The sequence below is a fragment of the Myotis lucifugus genome, unplaced genomic scaffold, assembly GCF_000147115.1.
Source record: "Myotis lucifugus unplaced genomic scaffold, Myoluc2.0 scaffold_1, whole genome shotgun sequence".
Lineage (NCBI taxonomy): Eukaryota > Metazoa > Chordata > Mammalia > Chiroptera > Vespertilionidae > Myotis > Myotis lucifugus.
The window spans coordinates 4,235,502-4,258,630 of NW_005871049.1; the positions used below are offsets into that span (position 1 = coordinate 4,235,502).

Sequence of the window (23,129 nt, forward strand, 5' to 3'; positions counted from 1 at the left end):
AATGTCAGGTTGTCAATAAATAGCTTGAACCTTAAGATGCAATTTGGTCAAATTACGCTAACAAAACTTCAGCATTGTAAAAATAAAGCAGCTTAATATATTTAAACCAATATAATATACTAGTTAAAGCTATTTGAAATTCACTTTTAAGTTCTTTAAAGGGAACCATAATTTCATTTTCTAAAGGGAGATGATATCTTGATTTACAGACAGGAATTTATTAAACACATGTATTCCTCTTAGAGAAGAAAAATACTGCTGAGTAAATGAATTCCCTTAAGAGAAACAACTCTAGAAATTGAGCAGAGATTAGAGATGGTCACCTGTTACTATGGAGGCAAGACTTTTCAAAGAGTCTGTGATCCAGTCTAGATAAGAATCACTAAGGGCTTGAACAACCACAGCAGAACAGATACAAATGAAATATGAGTTTGGGAATTATTGCTAAGAGCTAGATGCACGGAGCTCAGAGAGTATGGAGAAGGAAAGACAGGAGGAGTCAACATTGACTTAATTTCTGGCTTGATGGAACAGGATGGAAAAGACATCACTAAAGGATAAATAATAGGTTTGGAGAGAAAGCTGATAAATTCAGTTTTGTGATACTAACCTTGAAGAACTTACATGAAATATGTAAATTTATTGAAAACACAACCTAATAAGAATGACATATGAAGAAATAAATTTGCATAGCTTTAAATCTACATAAAAATAAAAATCTAATTATATATGTAAAACTGATTATTAATTAATTATACAGATAATAAGATGCTTTTCAACAGAATTTTAAAAGGTAATTTTAATTATAACAAAGACACTTTTGCTCCAAGGAGAGTTTAAAACGTGCACTGAAATTTATAACAATCTACATTTACCAAGGACATGAGGTAACTTCCCTCTTAACTTTTTTCTGTGTGTTCATTTGCTCTTGGCTTTATAAAATCATCAAACAATTTAAGTTGAAAAACACCTGGAATGTTGCTAATAAAAATTTTTTAATAATAACTATCTTACATTATAAAGTGTTTTCAAGTTTCCAAAATGATCTTGTAGATATTGACTGATTTACATGAAGGATTACAGTACCTATTATGAATAAACTAGAGGCCCGGTGCACAACATTTGTGCACTGGGGGTTGTGGGGGTCCCTCAGCCCAACCTGCCACCCTCTCCAATCTGGGAGCCCTCAGGGCCCTCTCCAATCTGGGACTTTCTGTCTGTCTTTGCAATCATGTGAGTGAATTGTCTGAGACCCCAACTCAGTTTGGTTTGTTGCTCACAGAATAATAGAGGCATTTTTTTTTTTCTTTGCTTCATTGGTGGAGATTTCCTGGAAGTTTTAGGATAACTTCCCTTTAATTTTTCCTAGAAACTCTGATTTTACTTATGTTTCTCACCTTTGCTTTCCCTCCATCCCCCACCGCAACAGTAACTTGCTCCAGGCTCACTTTGCTCTAGCAGCGGTTCTCAACCTGTGGGTCGCGACCCCTGAAAATATATCCTGCATATCAGATATTTACATTATGATTCATAACAGTAGCAAAACTACAGTTATGAAGTAGCAACGAAAATAATTTTATGGTTCGGGGTTCTGAGAACCACCACAGTGGTTCTCAACCTTCCTAATGCCGCGACCCTTTAATACAGTTCCTCATGTTGTGGTGACCCCCAACCATAAAATTATTTTCGTTGCTACTTCATAACTGTAATTTTGCTACTGTTATGAATTGTAATGTAAATATCTGATATGCAGGATGTATTTTCACTGTTACAAATTGAACATAATTAAAGCATAGTGACTAATCACAAAAACAATATGTAATTATATATGTGTTTTCTGATGGTCTTAGGCGACCCTTGTGAAAAGGTCGTTTGACCCCCAAAGGGGTCTCGACCCACAGGTTGAGAACTGCTGGTCTATGAGATCCGTCTGCCACCAGAACTACTATTCCCAGAATTCCTGGTGCTCCCCGCGTTCTTGGTTTTCCCTTCCTGCTCTGTCTCCGTCCCATGGCCTCCCACTCTGCCAAGTCCTACAAGCCGCCAGCTCTCCCTCTCTGCTCTCTATCTGGCGGCTTGGTGAGCCAAGTTCCCCAAGCCGCTCCACTCTCCACCGGCTCTCCTGCTCTGCTCTCCACCCGGCGGTTTGGGGGGAGCAACTGAGGGAGCTACGTCCCCCCCAAGCCGTCGGCTCTCCCGCTCTGCTCTCTGCCCAGCGTCTGTGTATGCAAATTAACCCACCATCTTTGTCAGGTTTATTTGCATATTCCTGATTGGCTGGTGAGTGTAGCGGAAGGATGATCAATTTACATGTTTCTCTTTTATTAAATAGGATATTTGTAAATTAAACCTACTTAACCTAAGATACCACAACTGAAACCTGAGATAATTAAAACAGGCTAAACCTCATAATAACTGGTTCAGTTCCTGAGAAACAAATAAGAGAGAGCAACAATTACTGAGTCAACTAGTTTTAAAGCAGCACTTCAAGTACTTACCATACCTAACTTCTTTTTATGTCAAACCTGTGAGATAAGTTTCCCTACTTTAAAACTGAAGAAGCTGCCTGGCTGTTGTGGCTCAGTGTTTGAGCATCTACCTGTGAATCAGGAGGTCACGGTTTGATTCCCAGTCAGGGCACATGCCTGGGTTGTGGGCTCAATCTCTAGTAGGGTCATACAGGTTGCAGCCGATCAAAGATTCTCTCTCATCATTGATGTTTCTCTCTCTCTCTCCCTCTCCCTTCCTCTCTGGAATCAATAAAAGATATATTTTTAAAAATTAAAGAAAATAAAAATGAAGAAGCTAAAGCTCATAAAGGCCAGGTTAATTGCCCAAAGTAGCACAGCTGGTAAATCATAGATCCAGGATTCTGATTGAAGTTTGCTCTTTACATTAAGATGGCGATGGGCAGAGAAAGTTGTGAAAGAAAGTGCAAGTGCTTGATAGGGGATTGAAGGGTAGAGGATAGAGCCATAGGATTAATTCTAAAATAAAGCAGAGAAAATGTCATCAAGTATAGATATAAAATACTTGCAATTAAAAAAATGAAGCGCTCCCAAATCTAAATATACTTAGTAATATGAATCTACATAGAATCAATTAATGTGCTCATCATTAATGATAGTTATTTGTTCATTAATACATAACTAAGAATATCTAACTAAAATTTGAATATCTCGAGTTAAAGTTACTGAAAATAATTGCTTTTATTATAGTGCAACTTCTGACCATTGTACATGTAATTCCCTTCTTAGGAACATGCACAATTATTTATTATCCTGACGAATCTGTGGGGATGGAAAATATAATAAAACCTAACAGCATGATGATAAGAAAGTTAAGTGAACTCTGGCATATTGATGCACTAATAAATTATGTATCCATTAAAATAACTATTGAAAAGAAAATACAGTGACACTGAAGGCTTGTAAATGTTAAATTTACAAAATAGAATTTGAATTGACAGAAAGCATGATTTCAACTAGGTAGGGATACACAGAATTTAATCCAAAGTGGTCAAGAGTGGCTAATTATTACTTTATCTCTGAATGATATACTATTTGAGTATGTTGTCATTTAAAACATTACCTACATGGAGCATGTATTTTTTAAAACTTTTTTTTAATATATTTTTTATTAATTTCAGAGAGGAAGGGAGAGAGAAAGAGAGATAGAAACATCAATGATGAGAGAAAATCACTGATCAGCTGCCTCCTGCACGCCCCCTACTGAGGATTGAGCACACAACCCAGGCATATGCCCTGACCAGGAATCAAACCGTGACCTCCAGGTTCATAGGTCAACGCTCAACCACTGAACCATGCTGGTAGGGAGTATTTTTTTTTAATCAGATAAAACAAATATGTATAAAAATCTTTGAAGTTTAATTTTTTTATACACAAAATGTTTTCAAATGGACTGCTATTTCTTTTAGTCCCATAACAAGTATCAATAGCTAGTAGCTTATGATAATACCTTCATATTTAATCAAGATTCTGCTTGGTGCCAAAGGGATTTTTTATTACATTAATCTAAAGCTGGTAACAAAAATGTTATTGGTCAGTACAATATATACATGAGGAAAGAAATTCTCTTCACAAAATGTTAAGTGCTTAGATATGAGTAGATGAAACATATTTAAACATAGTAAAAATGTTACTATGTTACTGTCCTAAGATTATGCACCTGCAAGTTTTAAATTGAATGCATACTTCTCAATTTAAAAACTACATATTTCAACTTACAACAGTAGCAATAAGCAGGAAGGTGCACAGGTGTATATATATATATATATATATAAGAAATACGGAAAAATCTAAGAAAAAAGCTGAAAAAAATCAAAATATAAGCTATGTTCATAGATGGAACAAAAGCATATTTTAAATGTCAAACTCTTCCTAAACTAAAATTTTAAACCAAATCTAATAATATTTTTGGTTTATATCATGGGTAGTTATAATTTTTGAAAATATGCTATTAAACTCAGTCTGGAGGAATATAGGTAAAAATATATAATTTAGAATAACATTAATGACAAAGAGGTCTAGGAAGTAACTGTACCAAACAATTAAAAATATTTAACCAATGTTGCACTGGCATAAAAATGCCGACAGTTCAGAAGAGCATAGTTTAGAAATACATCAATAACACACTGACACACACATATGCACACATACCTGAACTTAATGTATGATGAAAGGGAGTCAATAAATAGTGCTGAAAATAAGTTTGTGGTTTGATAAATTATCCTAGTAAAGACAATACATAGATTACATATAATAGATTTCAAAGAATTACAGCAGTCCCCCCTTATCTGTAGGGGCTACATCCCCAGACCTCCTGTGGATGCCTGACCATGAATAGTACAGTACCTAACCTATATACACTGTCTTTTCCTATACATAAATATTTATGATAAAGTTTAATTTATAAATTATGCACAGAAAGATGATCAACAATAGTTAATAATAAAATAGAACAATTATAACAACATAATGTAATGAAAGTAATGTGAATGTGGTCTCTCTCTTCTTGTGATAATGTGAGATGAAACAATGCCTACATGATGAGATGGCTTGAGGTGCTCCATCAGTGTTCACTCTTGTCATTTTCACCCCAAACTTATCAACTATGTTTTTATCAAAAACAAAAAATACTACACATGGAAACTAAAAGTGCTGCCATTAGCAGCAAGGAAATCTAAGAGACAACCCACAGAGGGAGGAAATCATTTGAACAAATTAGTAAGGTTTTACCATACTGTAAAGTGCATAGAACTACTTAAAATTGACATGGCTACTACAATAACTTAATTACTTTCTTTCCAACTATAAATCCTGTGAGTGGTCCTTGTTTTACACTCTTTTTATTTCATAAAGCACAAAGAATGTTTTACATGATCTAATAGGATCATAACTTTATTGTGATAGTAAGAAAAGTAGAACAGTCGAGTCAGAAAAAAAGTTAAAAAAGAAAAAACAACTGATCATGTACTTTTATACATTATATCAATTTTTTACTCACATATCAGAAAAGGATTTTTAAAAAGGATATATTTCAAGAGGTATCCTAAAAAGCTGTTGCCTCTGTCTCTCCTCTCACACCAGGAAAACCTTCTTCGTAACTGCCATTGATTTACTTTTTTAATATGTTTTTAATGATTTTAGAGAGGGAGAGGAAGAGAGAGAAACATCCATCAGTTGCCTCTTGTACGCACTCCTGACTGGGGATTGAACTCGAAACCTGGGCATGTGCTCTGACCAAGATACCAGCAACCCTTTGGTGCATGGGACGATGTTCAACCAACTCAACCATCTGAGCCACATCAGCCAGGGCTACCACTGATTTTTAACAAGGCATATTCACAACTCTCAAGATGCTTAGTCTAGTTAGAATATCACAAACCGACATAACAGCATAATAAATGAAGCTCTATAGAGCTATAGCAGCTACCATGGCATGAAATACTCCTAATCTTCACTAAGAAAATTAGGAAAAGAATATTGAAAAAGGTAATATTAAAGGATCTTAAAACATCCCCTGGCTTATTTTTAACACAACTTTAAAAAAGTACTGTTGCAAAGAGCTGCTAGAAGCAACCACCAGATTTTCCACCGCATACTCTCCTCTCAGGAGCCACAGGGACTAGTTTATCCATGAAAACCACTGGAGGAGAGCAGGAAGGAATCATGCTTACCAGGAAACATTTTAGTAACAGCCTTACTCTGTTTTCGGGCAGAACAGAGAAGCAATAGCCATGGTGGAAAGAACTCATGGTGACCAGCTAAAAGCTCTGCCACAGTCCCAGATAAGCTGGTGGACGTCTGTTCACCTTCAGTGACGTTACAGCCTTCATCAACTGAATCCACAAGCAGATACAGGCTTTGCTGGGGAGGCTTCATTCCCAAAAGCGGGAGCAGAACACACCTGTAAGGCATATCCATACAAGCAGTGTGAGCATTGTCGCCTGTGCTGTTAACATTTAGTATCCAAACATTGATATTACTAGTGACAAATATGCTTTACAAAATGAATTAAGATTTTAGAATAAAAATATTATACAGGTTTCAATTCCCTACTTTAAGGAGAATACTTGTCCAAAATAGTTTGCAGTGCCAATAACATTTTCCACAGTAAAGTGTGAGTGTGTGTGTGTGTGTGTGTGTGTGTGTGTGTTAGTAATTCAGCATAATTGAGAAGAGCAGAAGGAACTTGAGGAAACTAGATATCAATATTTTCTTTCTAATTTTTTGAATCGGTAAAAAGCTAGAATTGTTTATGACAAAGCTAAAATGTGTTGCATGGGGAGAACAAATTTGGGAACCACTGTAATAATAAGAAAAATAGTAAAGATTCAGTATAAGTTTGAAGTGTTTTATCATTATTTCTCTTATAAAGTGACTGTACTGCATACTAGCTTGTCACACAAATGTTTTTAGGAAAACCTGTACAAAGATAAACTATTGTCTAGGTCCCACTGGATGTATAGTGTACTTTTAAATTTCAATGTAAAGAATAAATTATTGGGTATAATTCTGCTGAATATATTTTCTACTCATAATTTATATTGCAGTTGAATATAATGTTTTCATAACTAAAACAATGCTCATTCATTTTCAACAAATATTTACTTCATACATGCCTTGTGCTGAGTAAGGTGCTGAAATATACAGTAGTGAAGGACATAATCCACATGATTATAAATACCATAAACTTAAAATAATCCTTTCCATGACTGTCTTCTTAATCTTTCAATCCCACACATCCAAGGTCCAGTTTATCATTATGTCCTATCAATATTTCTTTTAAAAAAATCCTTCAAGCCCACTTCAGCCTATAACAGTGATTTTCAACCTTTTTCATGTTGTGGCACACACAAACTACTTACTAAAAGTCTGCAGCACACCAGAAAAAAAAATTATTTTTTGCCAATCGGACAAAAAAAGATATATTTTGATTCATTCACACCAGACAGCCATTGTTGTGTTGGCTATTGTCTTTGTTTATTTGACAATCTAAAAGAAAAGAGGTCAGTGCCCCTGACTAAATTGTCAGGTATTGCATGTTTTAAAAATTCTTGCAACATACTGGTTGAAAATCGCTGCCTTAATCCAAACTACCATCATCTGTCGCCTGGGCCACCATAATAACCACATGTTCCCAGAGTTCCTGCTGCAGCCGGAGTATCCTTTTCAAAATGATAGTCCAGTCACAGTGGCCTTCTTTCAATGACTTTCATCAGATACAATTATAAAAGGCCTTTTCATTTACAGTTTCCTCTGTTGGTATGTGCTTCATGTCTCTCATCATGCAATTAACTCATTAGAGAAATACAAATTAAAACCACAGGAAGATACCACTAGACACCTATTAGAATTGCTGAAGTAAATGAAAACCCTGAAAATACCAAGTGCTGTCACTGATGTGGAGCAATGATACTGCCATTTCCAGTGGTACAGCCACTTTGGAAAAGTTTTGCAGTTTCTTAAAAAGTTAAATGTACACTTACCCCACCTACCCCATGGCCCAGCGATCCCACTTCCAGGTATTTACCTAAGTGAAGTGAAAACTTAAGGCTACACAAGAATCTGTACATGAATGCTTATAGGAATTTTATTCATAAACCTACAACAGCAATCAAAATTACTGATTCCCATCTACTTGAAAGCAGTATATTAATTCAAGCTGCTTTGCTTCTAGAAGTTGGTAACAAACCAAAATTCTCAGGTACTAACACTCAAAGTCAGAAATTAAAATCCAGGTCTGGAAATGACTGAACTGTTAGCTATGTTAAAACAGCATGGCTTTCTGATGGTAGAGGATGTAATAATGCATCTGTCTTCTGAACCAAATATATATATATAATGTATGTTTGTTTTATTTGGGAAACCAAATATTTAAAATATAAAAATGGGAAATAAACGTAGTAAACCTAACATTCACTGAGTGCTTACTAAGTATGAAGCATGATGCTAAGTAATCTCTATGGACTTACCAGTTTGTCCCTCACAGCAATCCTATAACAGAGATACTATTATCATTCCCACTTCACAGATGAAGAAACGAAGGTACAGAGGAAAGTAGATTGCAAAGTGAAACAAGTAGTAAGTGGCAGAGGGGATAGAATTTGATACGTTTCAAAGTTCCTTTTTTTAATTATTATGCTAAACTGCTTAGGAAAATATCAAAAAATTATATATACATATGAGCTTAAGGTCTAATTAAACAGTAAAGTCCTTAGAGCAACCTGACTAAATTAGTAAGTGGCTAATTTTTTCGAATTTAAATTACCTGAAAACGTTTTCATGGGAAAAGCAAAATTATATATTTTAAGATCTTCTAACTGAATATGCTACTTTTCAAATTCTACTTTCCTGAGAGTATTAAACATCCATGTCTGTTTGCCACAGATTCTGTACTAAAAGTCACTTGCCTCAATACTGAAATTCCAGAAAATTAGTAGATGGTAGGTGTTCCTAATAATTTTGCTACAATTATTATATGATTAATGTCAAGGGACAAATATTTGTGGGGGAAGAAATGAATTATCAATAAATAGTCTCTTCAGAACTCTCAATCAAAAGCTCAGAAGGACCACACCAAAATGACAGAAATAAGCCAGTGATCTCACTAAGACCACAAAGGCACCACTGGCCTAGCTAGATCCTGACTGTGTTGTCCCCTCAGCCTGTCTGCCCAGCGGAAAAAGAGAAACCTTCTCTGATGAAAAGACATAGTCTGGAATTCTACAATACACACTGGCTAACATAAAATCAAAACTTATTAGACAGAAAAAAATAAAACTACAACACTTCTGGTTACCTCCACCACTTCCCCCAAGTTCAAGCACCAACCTCAATTGCTGCACCAGCCATTTCCTGGTTTCTTTGCTTCCACCTTCACCACCACAGGTTCCAACACAGTAGCCAGTGTGAGCCTTAAAATCTTAAATCAGATTATGTCACTCCTCTGTTTAAAAGTTGTAATGGCTTCCAATCTTCTCAAAGTGAAAATAAAAATGAATGTCCTTACCACAGCCTCCAAGTCCATACACTGGATGGCTCCTAACCAACTTCTCTACTTGTCTCCTGCTACTCAACCCTTGTTCACTTTGTCTAAGCCACACAGGCTCACCTTGTTTTTCCTGGATAATATTACGCCAACTCCCACCTCAGGACTGGAATGCTTTTGCCAGAGACTTCCTTCAAAGCACCCTAACCCCTCCTACTGAAATGGCAACCCCTTTACCCAGCCTAGCCAGCACCTCACTCCTATCCTCCTTACTCTACTTTCATTTTCCACGTAGCCCTTCTTGCCAAGTGATATGCTAAGTTTTATTTTTTTCTACCAACCACACACACCAACCCTAAAATTCTAACAAACACAGATTACACTTGCCACTTTTATTTGCTAACATATCCCAGTACCAATAGCATCTGGGATATTCCTGGTAATTATATTTGATAAACCAGTGAGTGAATGAATAAACCAAAGTAGAATTCAGAACTCAGAAATACATACATATATTTATGTGTGTGTGTGTGTGTGTGTGTGTGTGTGTCTTACTGTGGTAGTATTACAAATTAATAGTGAAAGATGGGCCAGCCAATTAACAAATGTTGCTGGATCAGGTAGAAAACAAGTTTTAAAATATTAAGACCCAAAAAGGCTAATCCATAAAGGAAATCATACAGAAAAAGACTGATATATTTGCCTATATTCATTTTTACACTTCAAAACAAAAAAATTCACACACAAAATGGCCAGCCACAGGGTCAGATATATTTAAAATAACGAGATACCATTTCACACCTTACAAAACATAAAGAACTTTGACAACAGAGCAAGTGCTGGTGACCTGAGTCTGTAAATCCAAGTACACACTACTACAATGGTGTAAGCCAGTGGTTCTCAACCTTCCTAATGCCACGACCCTTTAATACAGTTCCTCATGTTGTGGTGACCCCCAACCATAAAATTATTTTCGTTGCTACTTCATAACTGTAATTTTGCTACTGTTATGAATCGTAATGTAAATATCTGATATGCAGGATGTATTTTCATTGTTACAAATTGAACATAATTAAAGCATAGTGATTAATCACAAAAACAATATGTAATAATATATTTGTTTTCCGATGGTCTTAGGCGACCCCTGTGAAAGGGTTGTTCGACCCCCAAAGGGTCTCGACCCACAGGTTGAGAACCGCTGGTATAAGCTGATATAATTTAAAGGGTAACTTGGTACTATCTCAGAGTTGAAGATAAACATACCACCATATCATCCAGAATTTCACCTGTGAGTATGCAACTTGGAATCAGTTTTCACTGCACCTGGAATGTAACCATGAGAATACCACAGGTTCTCAGCAGCACTGTGTAAAGTTAAAAAGCTAAATCCATCTTAAATGAATATCAATATGAAAACAGCAAATGAGTTACATACAACGTAGCAGTTAATGGGAATTACATAGACCCACAGGTAACAACACGGGTAAATACACAAGAATAGTATTAGGCACAGGATGTTGCAGAATAGACACCATTCACACAGAACAGTGGTTTTCAAAGTGTGGGCTAGGGATCCCAGGAGTCTCCTACACTCTGGACCCTTTCAAGATCACAATAAAACTAAGATGTTATTTGCCTTTTTCACTCTGGTTCTCTCTCAAGAATATAATGGAGTTTTCCAGAGGCTGCATGCAGAAGCAGTTATGATACTCCAGATGTCTTTTATTATGCCTAATATTAAAAAGATTTGCCAAAAAAAAGTAAAACAATACCACTCTTTTAAGTGTGCTTTTGTCTTGGACAAGATATTTTTCTTTTATTAAGTATTATTTATGTTAATGTGTAATAAATTTATAATTATTAATTATATTAATACACATTTTAAATTTATGTTTAAATTTCAAATAAGTATATATTGATAGATATAATATAACCCCCCAAAACAAAAGTTCTTTGAGATCCTAAATAATTTTTAAGAGTGTAAATGATACCTAGAATAAAAAGGTTTGAGAACTACTGATATGAAATCAAAAGTATACAAAACAGGAGCAGATCACAAGTATGTGTGTCAACACAGAGGCCTCCCCGTAGTCAAACTGCACAGACTACCAAACCACACATAAATCCACAGGAGGGGCCACATACCGGGAGTGAGTAGGTCAGAATGAGGAAGAGGACTGGGGGACTTCCAATGTGGATTATTTTTCTTTAAAACAAAACAGAAAATCCAGACTTAAAGCAAATGTGGCAAAATGGGTGCATGTGTGTTTGTTTCCCTATTTATTTACTTTCCTGACTAACTGAAACACTTTGGGGGAAGGAGCAATTCCTAAGCCCCATAAACTGAAGTTTTCTACAACCATTTTTCCCCTTTGGTGCCATTAGTGTTACCCTTTCAATTCCTGTGAAGTCCATGATTTGCAAGCTGCTTCTCTCTCTAAAGAGACACCAATGGACACAGACAACAGGGGGTTGAGGTCATGAGTGGGGGGGCTGGGGGGGTAATATGGGGATAAGGACACATATGTAATAACTTAATAAAAAATTTAAAAAAGAGACAATTTAACAGGCATATTAACTGAGACTGAAGCTACAAAAGTTTTCCTCCTTTCTAAATGAATATGAATTTTAAATGAGAAAATACAAGTTGTCAGTGTGACAAATCATGTTTTAAATTAAACTGAATCTCTACCATATTCTAAACCCTGGAGATACCAAGGGCACAAGACAGGCAAGTACTCTGCTCATTCCCATAAATAGGCAGGAAGTCCAATTAAACAAATGCAGAAAATAATTCCAAATCATGAAAGACACTGAAAATTAAGGAGCAAAGAAAACAAAGTATGCTGATGTGATTTAAGAAAATGACCAGGTATGGAGTATTCTAAAGACTCAGTGGACGGGGGAAAGCTCTCTGAGGTAATAATAAAGTTGATACACCTAAGTGATCCCAGAGCAAGTAGCCACACAAAAATCTGCCGGCCAGAACTTGACCTACTTCAGAATAGAATAAGGGCAGAGTGGATGAACAGCAATAAACAAGGATGGAAGGGGTACAAGCTGAGGTCAAAGGCTAGGCAAGGCCTGGACAGCGGGAGAAGCTTAGACTCTATTCTAAAGGCAGTGAGAAGCTGTGGGCAAGCTTTAAGCCTGGGAGGTAACATGATCTGATACTCAACTGCTCTGTGAAGGACAACAATAGCAACAAGAAGACCAAATTGGAGGCCACTGCAGGAGTCTAGGCAAGAGATCATAGGAGCAGCAGCCATGGGAGATAGAGAAGAGTGGGAAGTATTTGTTTTATCTTGGGATAGAACAAAGGTAGCTGATGAATCAATGTAGAGGGTGAGTAAAATTGAGGAATCAATGAGGACTCCTAAATTTTTTGTGAAAATTAATGATTTCCTATTTAAAATATTATTTCCTTAGTTTTTATATTGTTAGTTTTTTTTCTTCACATTATTGTTATATCACAAACCACCCCAATACTCACTAGCTTAGCTTAAAATAATAATCATTTGTGCTTTCTCCTGTGTCTGTTGATCTACTCTAGACTTGGAGTCATGGTGCAGGATGGGTCTTGTCTGCTCCATATCTCTCTCCTCCTCCTTCTTTAACCAACAAGCTCGCCAGAACATATCCCCCTCACATGATGGCAACACAGAGAGGACAGGCCCAACCACTCCTTTGCATGTTAAACCTCTGTTTGAATCTTGTCTGCTAACATCCCACTGGCCAAAGGAAACCACATGGCTGAGCCCAAACAAAAAGGCAGAGAAGTACAGTTGTCTACACAAGGATCAGCAATAGCGCATGGCAAAGAGCAAGGGTGCATGGAGCGATGAAAACAAAGGCAGGAGTCCATGCACTAGTTTCTACATATGCAAATGAGTCAGAATTGTAAAAGGTCACCAGTTTCTGGAAAGCTCCAAATCTTTTTTCAAGATAACCACAGGTAAGACATAATTAGTTCTCTTAACTAATACTTATCTTAATTAAGCAATTACATGAACATTTTCAAAGTGTATTTTATAATAAAAGACTAGTTATACATGTATGTAATAGAAAAATGACATTAGCAGTATTTCAGAGATTAGGACAACATGAAAGAAAGTGGTTTGAAATTTAAGACAATTATATGTGGTCAAAGACATCACTAGATCAACTAGAGAGTAAAGACAGGCCACAAATCAGAATACACTTCAAAGCTTTTTAAGGACAGAAAAATAAGTATTTACTTATTTACTTCATAAAACCAAATTATTTTACTGTATAAAAACCATTTTATTTCATAAAACGTTTTTAAGAAAGCAACATTGCTAAAAACAAGTGAAGGGCTAAAAACCAAACCAAAAAATCTGCAACCTATATAACAAAATAAAAGGCCAAATCCTTACTATATATATATATGAAGGTCTTACTAAACAGTAAGAAAAATAAGAATATTCTTATTTAGTCATATCTCCCTATCAACTTAATACTATCTCCGATGCTTAGAAATATTTCTTGAAAGAATAAATGAGCTTAATGTGCTTTGATGAAGTTTGGAAACATGATACATACTTTAGATGGAGCAGAACCACATTATCAAGAGCTTTTAAAGCCAGGCAGAGAAATTTGAACTTGTGTAGATTATCACAGGCTCCGAGGAATGACCTAAAGAAAGCACTGTTTTACTGTGGTTAACTGTCCAACTGGAACCAAGTGAATTGGAATAAAGAGGGGCTAAAATTAAGTAGACCAAGCAGGAGTAGATGAATAAACATTCTAGATCAGGGTAAAAGAATTCAAGAAACATTCCAAGAAAAAGATTAAATACCTTAAAATTTAATATAATAGAAAATAAAGAACACCCTAGAATCTAGCCCAGGGCAATGCTTCTCAAACATCATAGTGCACAGGATTCACTTGGAGATCTACATTGCAGATTCAGAGTCAGTAGACCTGTGATTCTGCATTTCTTACTACCTCCCAGGAGTTGCCAATATGTTGATCTTGAGATCACACTTTTAAGGAGAAAGGGTCTAAAAATAATAATAATTATGAAACAACTTAGATAATCAGTTTTCCCAGAATTCCCAGTAATGATCAAGCTTCATAACATGTGTTTTAATCATCCTGTCTCCTTTCTTCTTAGCATGTATCAAAGCTGAATTTTTATATCTGTAATTTCTTGTTTAATGCAAGAAATAGCGCATGGCAAAGAGCAAGGGTGCATGGAGCGATGAAAACAAAGGCAGAGGAGTCCATGCACTAGTTTCTACATATGCAAATGAGTCAGAATTGTAAAAGGTCACCAGTTTCTGGAAAGCTCCAAATCTTTTTTCAAGATAACCACAGGTAAGGGCTTGTCTGCTCCATATCTCTCTCCTCCTCCTTCTTTAACCAACAAGCTCGCCAGAACATATCCCCCTCACATGATGGCAACACAGAGAGGACAGGCCCAACCACTCCTTTGCATGTTAAACCTCTGTTTGAATCTTGTCTGCTAACATCCCACCCCCCCCCCCGCCCCCGCACACACACACACACACACACTTAATTCAGTGTCCTGTTTGGCTCACCTTTTTAGCCCTGTCACTCAGCACATATTGAGCACACAGCAGGAACTGAATGTTTATTTAAGCAATGAATGAATGAGTCAATGAACAGAAATGCTGAAAGAGATGCTGATTTGAACACTGGAAGGTACTTGAGGGACACTCCAGTAAAAAGATATATATTGATCAGAGTGAAGATAAAAGCTGTTGATGCAGCTTTGGTTGCTATCTTAATAGATACAAGCATTGGTATCCATGTAAGTAAATACAATATTTAAAGGAATGAGTATGAGGAGAGAAGATCTAAGTAAGTTTTGCTGGGTAAACATCCAGGTATAATCCAGAGGAACAGCCACCAAAGAACACAGCTGGAGAGGGGATTCTGAAAGGAACAAAGTACAGATAATGAAATATTGTTCTAAAACATGCCATCTAAGGCTAAAGATAGAGCAGTGAGTTCAGAAGCTACTTTACCTAAATAACTTTCTGTGCATATGTAGACAGAGGTCAGGTCTCAGTAAGTTAGGAAGCAAGGTGATAGGGAAGAAGCACTTGTATACACAAATTTGTGATAACATGAAGGCATATTTAGGGGGAGATAAAATATAGTGTTTCTTTTTTTTTTCAAAGGAATAGGAAACATATTCATATTTGAAAATGCCTACCGGAGCCAGGCTGGCACAGTAAACAAATGAAATGGTCTTGGATAGAATGATAGGGGTGAGGAGGGACGACTGGATCAAATCAGTGTGTAAGCCCATCTACAGACAGCAGCTAACTCAGCTCAACCAGATTATTGCTCCAAAGAAATTAGAGCCTAATATTGTCAAAATTTCCTTTTTTTTTTCAAGAAAAAACAAAAAGCTGGATATGTGTGTGAAATTTCCTGAATTGGGTAAAAAACATATTCACCCTGTAGGGCACCACTTTACTCTCTCTGGTCTAAAAAAAAATCTGAGTTATTGAGAAGTACACAAATAAAAGCATGGCCAAGCAGAACTAAGAATGTGGCTAACATTACATGGTATAAGCATGGAGCAATATGTTGTGCCATTATAATGCAGAAGTGATTAATAAAGGTTGAGGACTGGTTCAGCAAATGATAGAGTACCAGGGACCAAAGGAAACAGCACTTAGACATGAAGCATAAAAGAGAAAGCCCATCCAAGGAAGAAAGGGAAGATTTTAGGAAGAGAAAGAAGAGTCTGAATGAATGGAAGTCCATCTTAAAATAAGTATAACAGTTAAATGTTGGAAACAACAGACATTTCACTGAAAAGTGACCATCTTAGACTAAAGGAAATTTGATTATGAAAATTATATTTATTCATTTATTTTATTCAAAATGTGAACAGTAAAGACACTTTCACAAGATCTTTTAATCTGACATTATTTTAAGAGTGGATAACAGTTATCGTAAATAGTATTAGTTATATGAGGCAGATAATAAAAAGGGAATATTTTTGCCTTGAAAATACCCCACTAGTGAGGGTAAGAAGGAAGCACCCTTTCTAGTCCCATTCTGTTCTTCATCCTTTTATTGAGTTTGCCAAAAATACCTGGAGCCAGTAGAGACAGAAGATAGACATCTGGCCACTTAAAACTATCTGGAACAATGCCATATACACACGTGCTAAGGAACAGACAGCAGGTCAATAAATTAATAATCACCACACCACTCTGGTCTGCACTGAAAACTGACCTAAGTGATAAAACATTTCAATTTCCTTTCATATGCAAGAACTTCAGCTGTCCTTCAATTAGATTCAAACATATTCTAGATAGGTAAGTAGCATTATTCAGTCATTCAAATGATAATCATTTAGCAATTACTATATGAAAAGTGCTGTTCAAAGCACAATGGTAAATATAAAAAATTAATCAGTCATAAATAATGTCATGAAGAAGCATATGCCAAATAGAGGAGATAACAGAAGATACATGCATAAATAACTACAAAAAAAGTTAAAATCTAAAGAGATATGCGTGAATAATTATAAATGTTCAAGGAGAAGGAGATGAATAGAAAAAAGATTACACCATCTAAGGATTCCTGTTCAAGATAAAAAACAAATTGTCAGAGTTCAGACTTCCAGTTTCTTATCCTAACAAGCCATTCCTATCATCACACAGAGCACAATCTTTTACTCAACAGGGGAAAACTGACATCATACACAGAAAACTCACACCTGGTCTTGCAGATTGTTAAACAAATAAAAGTTAGGACACATACATATGATCTCCAAAAAGACCCTTGGCTTCAAGGCATGACAGTAGGGACAGCAGGTTCAAAAAGGAGTTTATGGTTGAATGAATTAAATAACCATCTTCACTTGTGCTTCTAAACCAGGCACAGGACCCAAAACCACTGCCCCACCCCCTCATTCCCTAACTCAGGTGCCTCTATCCTTCTCTTATATTTAGCTACTTTGATCTCCATCTCCCACAAAATACTGTTAACTCCTTGAGAACAATGATCAAACGATCTTCTGCCCATTGTCTACTTGTTGAATTACCTCTATCCAGCCTAAATAACATACATTCCGATTAAAATTCTCTAAAGGACCTATTTAACAAGTCAGTTGCAGTCACTAACCAAACCTACAATAAAACCTTGACTATTTGTCCAAAAGTAGAGGCCTACAACCATCTAATGCCATAGACTATGCAAAAATATTTCTTTTCACTTTGAATTGTGTTCTCATGTTTATATTTGACTATGGTTATATTACAGCCTCCCAATCATAGAGGAAGTATATATCTAATGAATTATCAGAAACAGTTGTTCCAATACCAAAATTACCTAATTTATTGAATGATTGATTACTTTATGATAAAAAAAAAAGTGACTCAGGTTTCTGAAAGATCTAGTAGGAGATTAAGTTAGAGCATCACAACGGCCCAAGTAGAAACACTAGGTTTTCTCTACCAAAATACAGACTGGGAATACAAAGTGTTCATTAGCTCCTTCGGCCAATCAGATAATCCGTACTGGTGTGGACTTTACACACAGCTCCAGTTGCTTCTTATTTCTCTCCAATTAGCTAAACACTAAAATTCACACAGGAAAACGAAAATAAGAGGATCCTCTGAGTAGAAGGATCTTTTTCAGGAAAATCTATGATACTATAAAGATTTGCTCAGGATCAGAATATATAAAAATATACAGTTATCAGACATGATTTCAAATATTTAAAAGTATTAGAAATTTAATATGAATTCCAATAAAATAAAGTACATATTTAGTTAGGCTAAGTTACATTTAGTTAGACTATACTCTAAAACTGATTTTCTAAGGTGTCAATAAATCCAAATAGCTTATGAAATGACTTACATGAGATGCAAATTCAGCTCTTCAACTAGTGATAGAAAAAGCATTAAGTCAAGAGAAGAGTTATTTGTGTACAGAGGCTTGAAGTCTCTTAAGTAAAGTTTTATATTAAAGCCTACATTATTGATTCCATATGGACATAGTGAGTCCATGTTAAACATTATCCATCAAACCTGGCATCTCATATTTGTGCTAGCAGATTTCCTCATTGGTTTATGAATGATATAATAGTTTTAACCCAGACTTTGCTAACAGCAAAAGATAATAGATTTGATTGGATGCCACTTATGCATTAAAAGGTCTACAAGAATATCACACTTCTCAAAGATACAACCCTTTGGCTGAATTTCATAAACCCCTCACCTGTTGGAACTGTGTGCCTCTATTCATAATGATCATTCCAGACTAACCACTGATCACGTATATGGGTAATCTGAAAACTGCACTCAAACCACAACTGTGACAAACATCCATTCTCCACAAACTTCAAACCTATTTCTCTTCCCGTAAGTCCTCCAAAGGATGTCTATGATTACAAACCTGTACACATACACTCGTCTTTCATAGCCCAGCTCTGCCCTTTACTAGCCTGTAACCTTGGACAAGTTACTTAGGCTGTGCCTCAGTTTCCTTATCTATGAAGTGGGACTAATAACTATCTACCTCACAGGGCTGTTATGAAGATTAAATGATTTAATACTGGTATAGCACTTAAACAACGACTCACACAAAGTGCTTGCTACTATTATGATTTTCAATAGATTTCATACCATTAGATCTGAGGACATCAAAAGAACAAAATCACTTTCACAGCAATTCAAAGCCTGCTCAAATGACTCGGGACACACACGCACTAACCTTCAGTGCAGAGTATACCTGTCTTTGGGAAACAAACTTTTGCCAGCTAAGAACTACTTATTGTGTAGGTGATAAAAGTATATGACAAAATGACTAAGGCAGCAGGGAGGCAATAACAGCAAGCACAGAATAACTATTTGCCTCCTTCTTTTACAATGAGTAGAGGAGTGATATGCAAAACATTTTCAAGTAATCATTTTTTTAAAACACATTTTGGATCTGGAACCACTCTGAAAAACAACTTAAAATTGTTTTTTTGTATCATTCTCTAAAAGTACTAAAAATGACGACAAATTTCCATTATTTTATAAAGATCACATATTTCATCAGTCAACTTTTCATTTACTTGCAAAACATACTAGCAAATTTTCTTCAGATTCTCAATGGTCTCTTTCAAAGAGAACTTTTCTTATTTAAAGGAATAATACTGTAAACAAAGAAGACGGTAGATTCTATGCTGAGAATTCCTCTAAACTCAGGACCAGGTATAGTTTGCCCTTCCTAAAAATGCAGCCCAGTTTCCAAGCAGCTATACGTTCTTCACTACAAGTAGCTGAATGTTCTTCACTACAGAAGAACAGATATCCCTTACCGATTATAAGTAATATTAGAAAAGCAAATATTTGGCATACATTTGAAAAACAATGTTTCTACAGTGCTTCAAATTCTGTTATAGACATTTTTAATCCATAGCCTGTGCAAACAGAGCTTAAATTTCGTTTCCTTCAATATTCAAATAAGCATGTTCACTCACAACCACAGATCATCCCCAAATTTACAGCAGAAGTACAGGTACTCCACAAAGTTTTTTATAAAAAACTAGGATAATCTAAAAAATTTAATTTTCATTTTTGCATAGAAACTAGAACACCATGTCATTCTTGTTACCTTTTAAATGCTTCAGCTGGGTTCCTCTCACATTCCCCGGGCTGTAAGAGGCTCTGGATGGCTGGGTCCCTCAGCTTGTCCTCATATCCTTGGAGTAGCCCACTGTGGCAGATCTGGGCAACAAGACCTCTAATAAACCCTCCAACACACAGCGTGTCAGAGTCCTGGGCTTTGCAGAAATGGAAGGCCAAAGCCTGGCGATGTAAACCTCTCTGCAAGCCTGTAGGTGAACTTGGCCACAAGAGCTCAGTACATAGGGCTGTCTTGCCACTGCCAGGCCCTCCTACCAACAACACACCCCAGGCAGCGCCTTTTCCACAGACAACACTAGCATTGCTCCCAGAATTCACTAAGAGGGGTGGGGTGTTGACAGTGCTGTTGCAGCAGTTAGTTTTCTCCTGGAGGCAATGCTGAAGCTTGTGGAAAACCCACTCCCTACAGTAAAACTGCTTCCCCTGCAGTAAACTCGTTTGAGCCATTTTGCAGACTTTCTCTTCCCAAGGATTAGTCATAGTAGGTTTCTTATCTTCAACATTTGCTAACATCAGAATACATCAACACGGGTCTCTACATCCACTAGGACATAACTGGCAGAGTAAGTTGACTTTGAATGACAGAGTAACCAGTTACAGCAAAATTCAACAGCCACAGAGTCCATTTGTCAATAGAATGTGCATGACTTTTACTTGGCTCTTTATTCTTGATTATCAGCAGAGATATATTAGTTTAATTGTTGAACTGGTGAACAAGTGCCTGGTTCCCAAGCTCAGCAGCACTTTTTCTATATCTTGATGGGTCACATGGCTCCATGGTTACAAGCGAGTTTACGTGATTGTAGATCCTTCAAGTATGCAGATGAGACAATACATCTGGAAAACGAAAGAGAAAGCCCAATCTTTCCATTTGTACAAAATGCTTCTCCAGATTCAAACTGTTAATTCTGTATCTGAGAACCAGATCAGAAAAGGTGTCCATTATAGTAAATGTCATCAGAGATTGTATTTATACAGTAGGTAGGTAGCTCTACACTTCTTGTTCAAGGATAGCCCCTCAAACTACCAGATCCTGCCACTTTCAGGCACAGGGTCACAACTGTGTAGATTGTGGTCTCTTATATGACAGGCCACTGTTCACACCTCTTATTTCAAAGCATTCATAAAATGCATTTTTCAAGACAGATTCTTAATGAACCTGTTCACAGGTTCCTCTTATAAGGTGTCCAGGTAATCAACAATTTCCACAAGTAACTGAAATAAAACAAAAATATTTTCGTGCAAAAATATATGTTAAAAGCTTACTTATCAAAGGATACAATTTACCAGTTAATCCCCAAAATCCGTATTTTCATTTTTGGCACTTTCAAAAAGTTGGACAATTACCCTAAAATAATGATTACATTTTTCTTTCTGTATTTTTCTTCCACTACGGTCACGCTTCCCAAAGAGCTACATTTTAATCGTTACCCTAGATTTGTAAAAGGGTTGGGGGGGGGGGGGAGAGACAACGTGCACATAGAGTAACATCCTTAAGCCAAGCCAAAGAGATCGTTCCACTAGCTTGGTTAGAACGGCACCAGCGAAGGAAGCTCTTAACTTGCACAGCCCAGCCAGTCAAGGACTCTGTTTACTCCACTAGCCACACTTCTTTGTTGATAGTTTGCAAAATCTAGGGGAATGATTCCCAGGGAGGAGGCTGGATGGCAAAGGGTTAAAAAAAAAAAAGAAAATAGGGGCGGAGGGGGATGATCTCACACGCATGATAAATCCAAACACAGGTACAACGTGAATCTTTCCTTGCTCGGTGCCAAAGATGAGGGTTCGGGATGGGGGGTGAGGAGTGCCAGCGACTCCCGCGGACGGAGGAGAGGCGGCCGGGGAGAACTCCTCCCGGGGCAGAAAGGGAGAAGGAGTGGAGTGCTCCAGCGCCGGTGGGTGTTTGCCTACAGTTCCGGCCGCTGGTTTCGGCTGATAGACAAAAGGAATTCCGGGATTCCCGGCGACAGAGTCGCCTCCGTTTCAGCAGCCCCACCGAGCCACAGGGGGCCACCTCGGAGCTGGGGAGCGGGGAGGGGGGCCCCCAGATCGAGGTGCAGCCTCCTCCGGGAGGTCTTCCCTCGAAGAGGCTGGGAAATCCTCGGCAGCCCGCCCCGCCCTGAGATTGGGGTGTGTCTTTCGAAGGGGGAGGGGTGCCCCACGTCCTTGCCAATCCCGGCCGAGGGGTCGCCTCCGAATCCGCGCTCCCTCTCTGCCCCGCTCTGCGCCCCCGACCCGCGCGCCGATCCCGCCCCCGCCTGGCCCTCCGCGGAGCGAGGGGATCCGCGCCGTGCGGGGTCCCCGCCTCGAAAGCGCGTGGGTGGGTCAGGTCGGCGACCCGGCCGCAGCCCCCAGGTTCCCGACCCCAGGAGCAGCCTCGCTTCCACCGCCGCCGCCCTCGGTTACCTCCGCCCCAGCCGCCGCCGAATCTCAGCCTCAGACACTTGCTTCTTGGAGACGCCGCCGAGGCCAGCGCGCCCGGCAGTCCCGCTGCAGCCGCAGGCTCCGCCCGGCCTGGGGCGCGCTCCCCGCGCCGGATCCTCCGCTTGGCCCCGGCAACTGCCAGCTCCAGCTGCGCCGACAGCCAGGGTCCTGCTCCTCCCAGCCCCCAACGGCCAACCGCCGCCGCCGCCGCCATGACAGTGACTGTCTCAAGCAGCCGCGGACCGGCCGGCTCCGCACCTCCTAGCCGAGGCCATGCCCTCAATACATTTCTGGCATCCCAGGCCATTCTCTTTTCTCATGTGAGACTGCGTTGTGGGTTTATTTGGGAGCCCTCCCTATTGCTTGGATCCTATGAGACTGCTCCTGGAAGAAATCACTTGTGGTAGACTTGTAAAACATGACCCATTACCAGGTGATGCCATCCCGGGGGATTCAGCCAATTGAACTCTCCTGGAACGTCCTGCAAGCTCAAGCGACCATGACACTCAAGCAGCATGTCCCCAGGGAGTGATAAGGGAGATA

At 38.0% G+C, this 23,129-nt stretch overlaps 1 protein-coding gene across 2 annotated transcripts in view; it reads right to left on the reverse strand.

Moving 5' to 3' along the window:
* ANKRD50 (ankyrin repeat domain 50) overlaps nucleotides 1-22,792 on the reverse strand; it is a 31,199-nt gene extending 8,407 nt beyond the window's left edge. The window contains exons 1-3 of one of the 2 annotated variants that reach the window (XM_006081665.3): nucleotides 22,569-22,792; nucleotides 20,131-20,999; nucleotides 6,200-6,429 (exon numbers count right to left, since the gene is read on the reverse strand). In XM_006081665.3, coding sequence (XP_006081727.1) covers nucleotides 6,200-6,429; nucleotides 20,131-20,675 — 775 coding nt within the window. In that variant the 5' untranslated portion in view covers nucleotides 20,676-20,999; nucleotides 22,569-22,792. The remainder of the gene's footprint in view (nucleotides 1-6,199; nucleotides 6,430-20,130; nucleotides 21,000-22,568) is intronic. The other variant, XM_014454883.2, reaches the window with a different exon arrangement.
* Nucleotides 22,793-23,129: the final 337 nt, after the last annotated feature.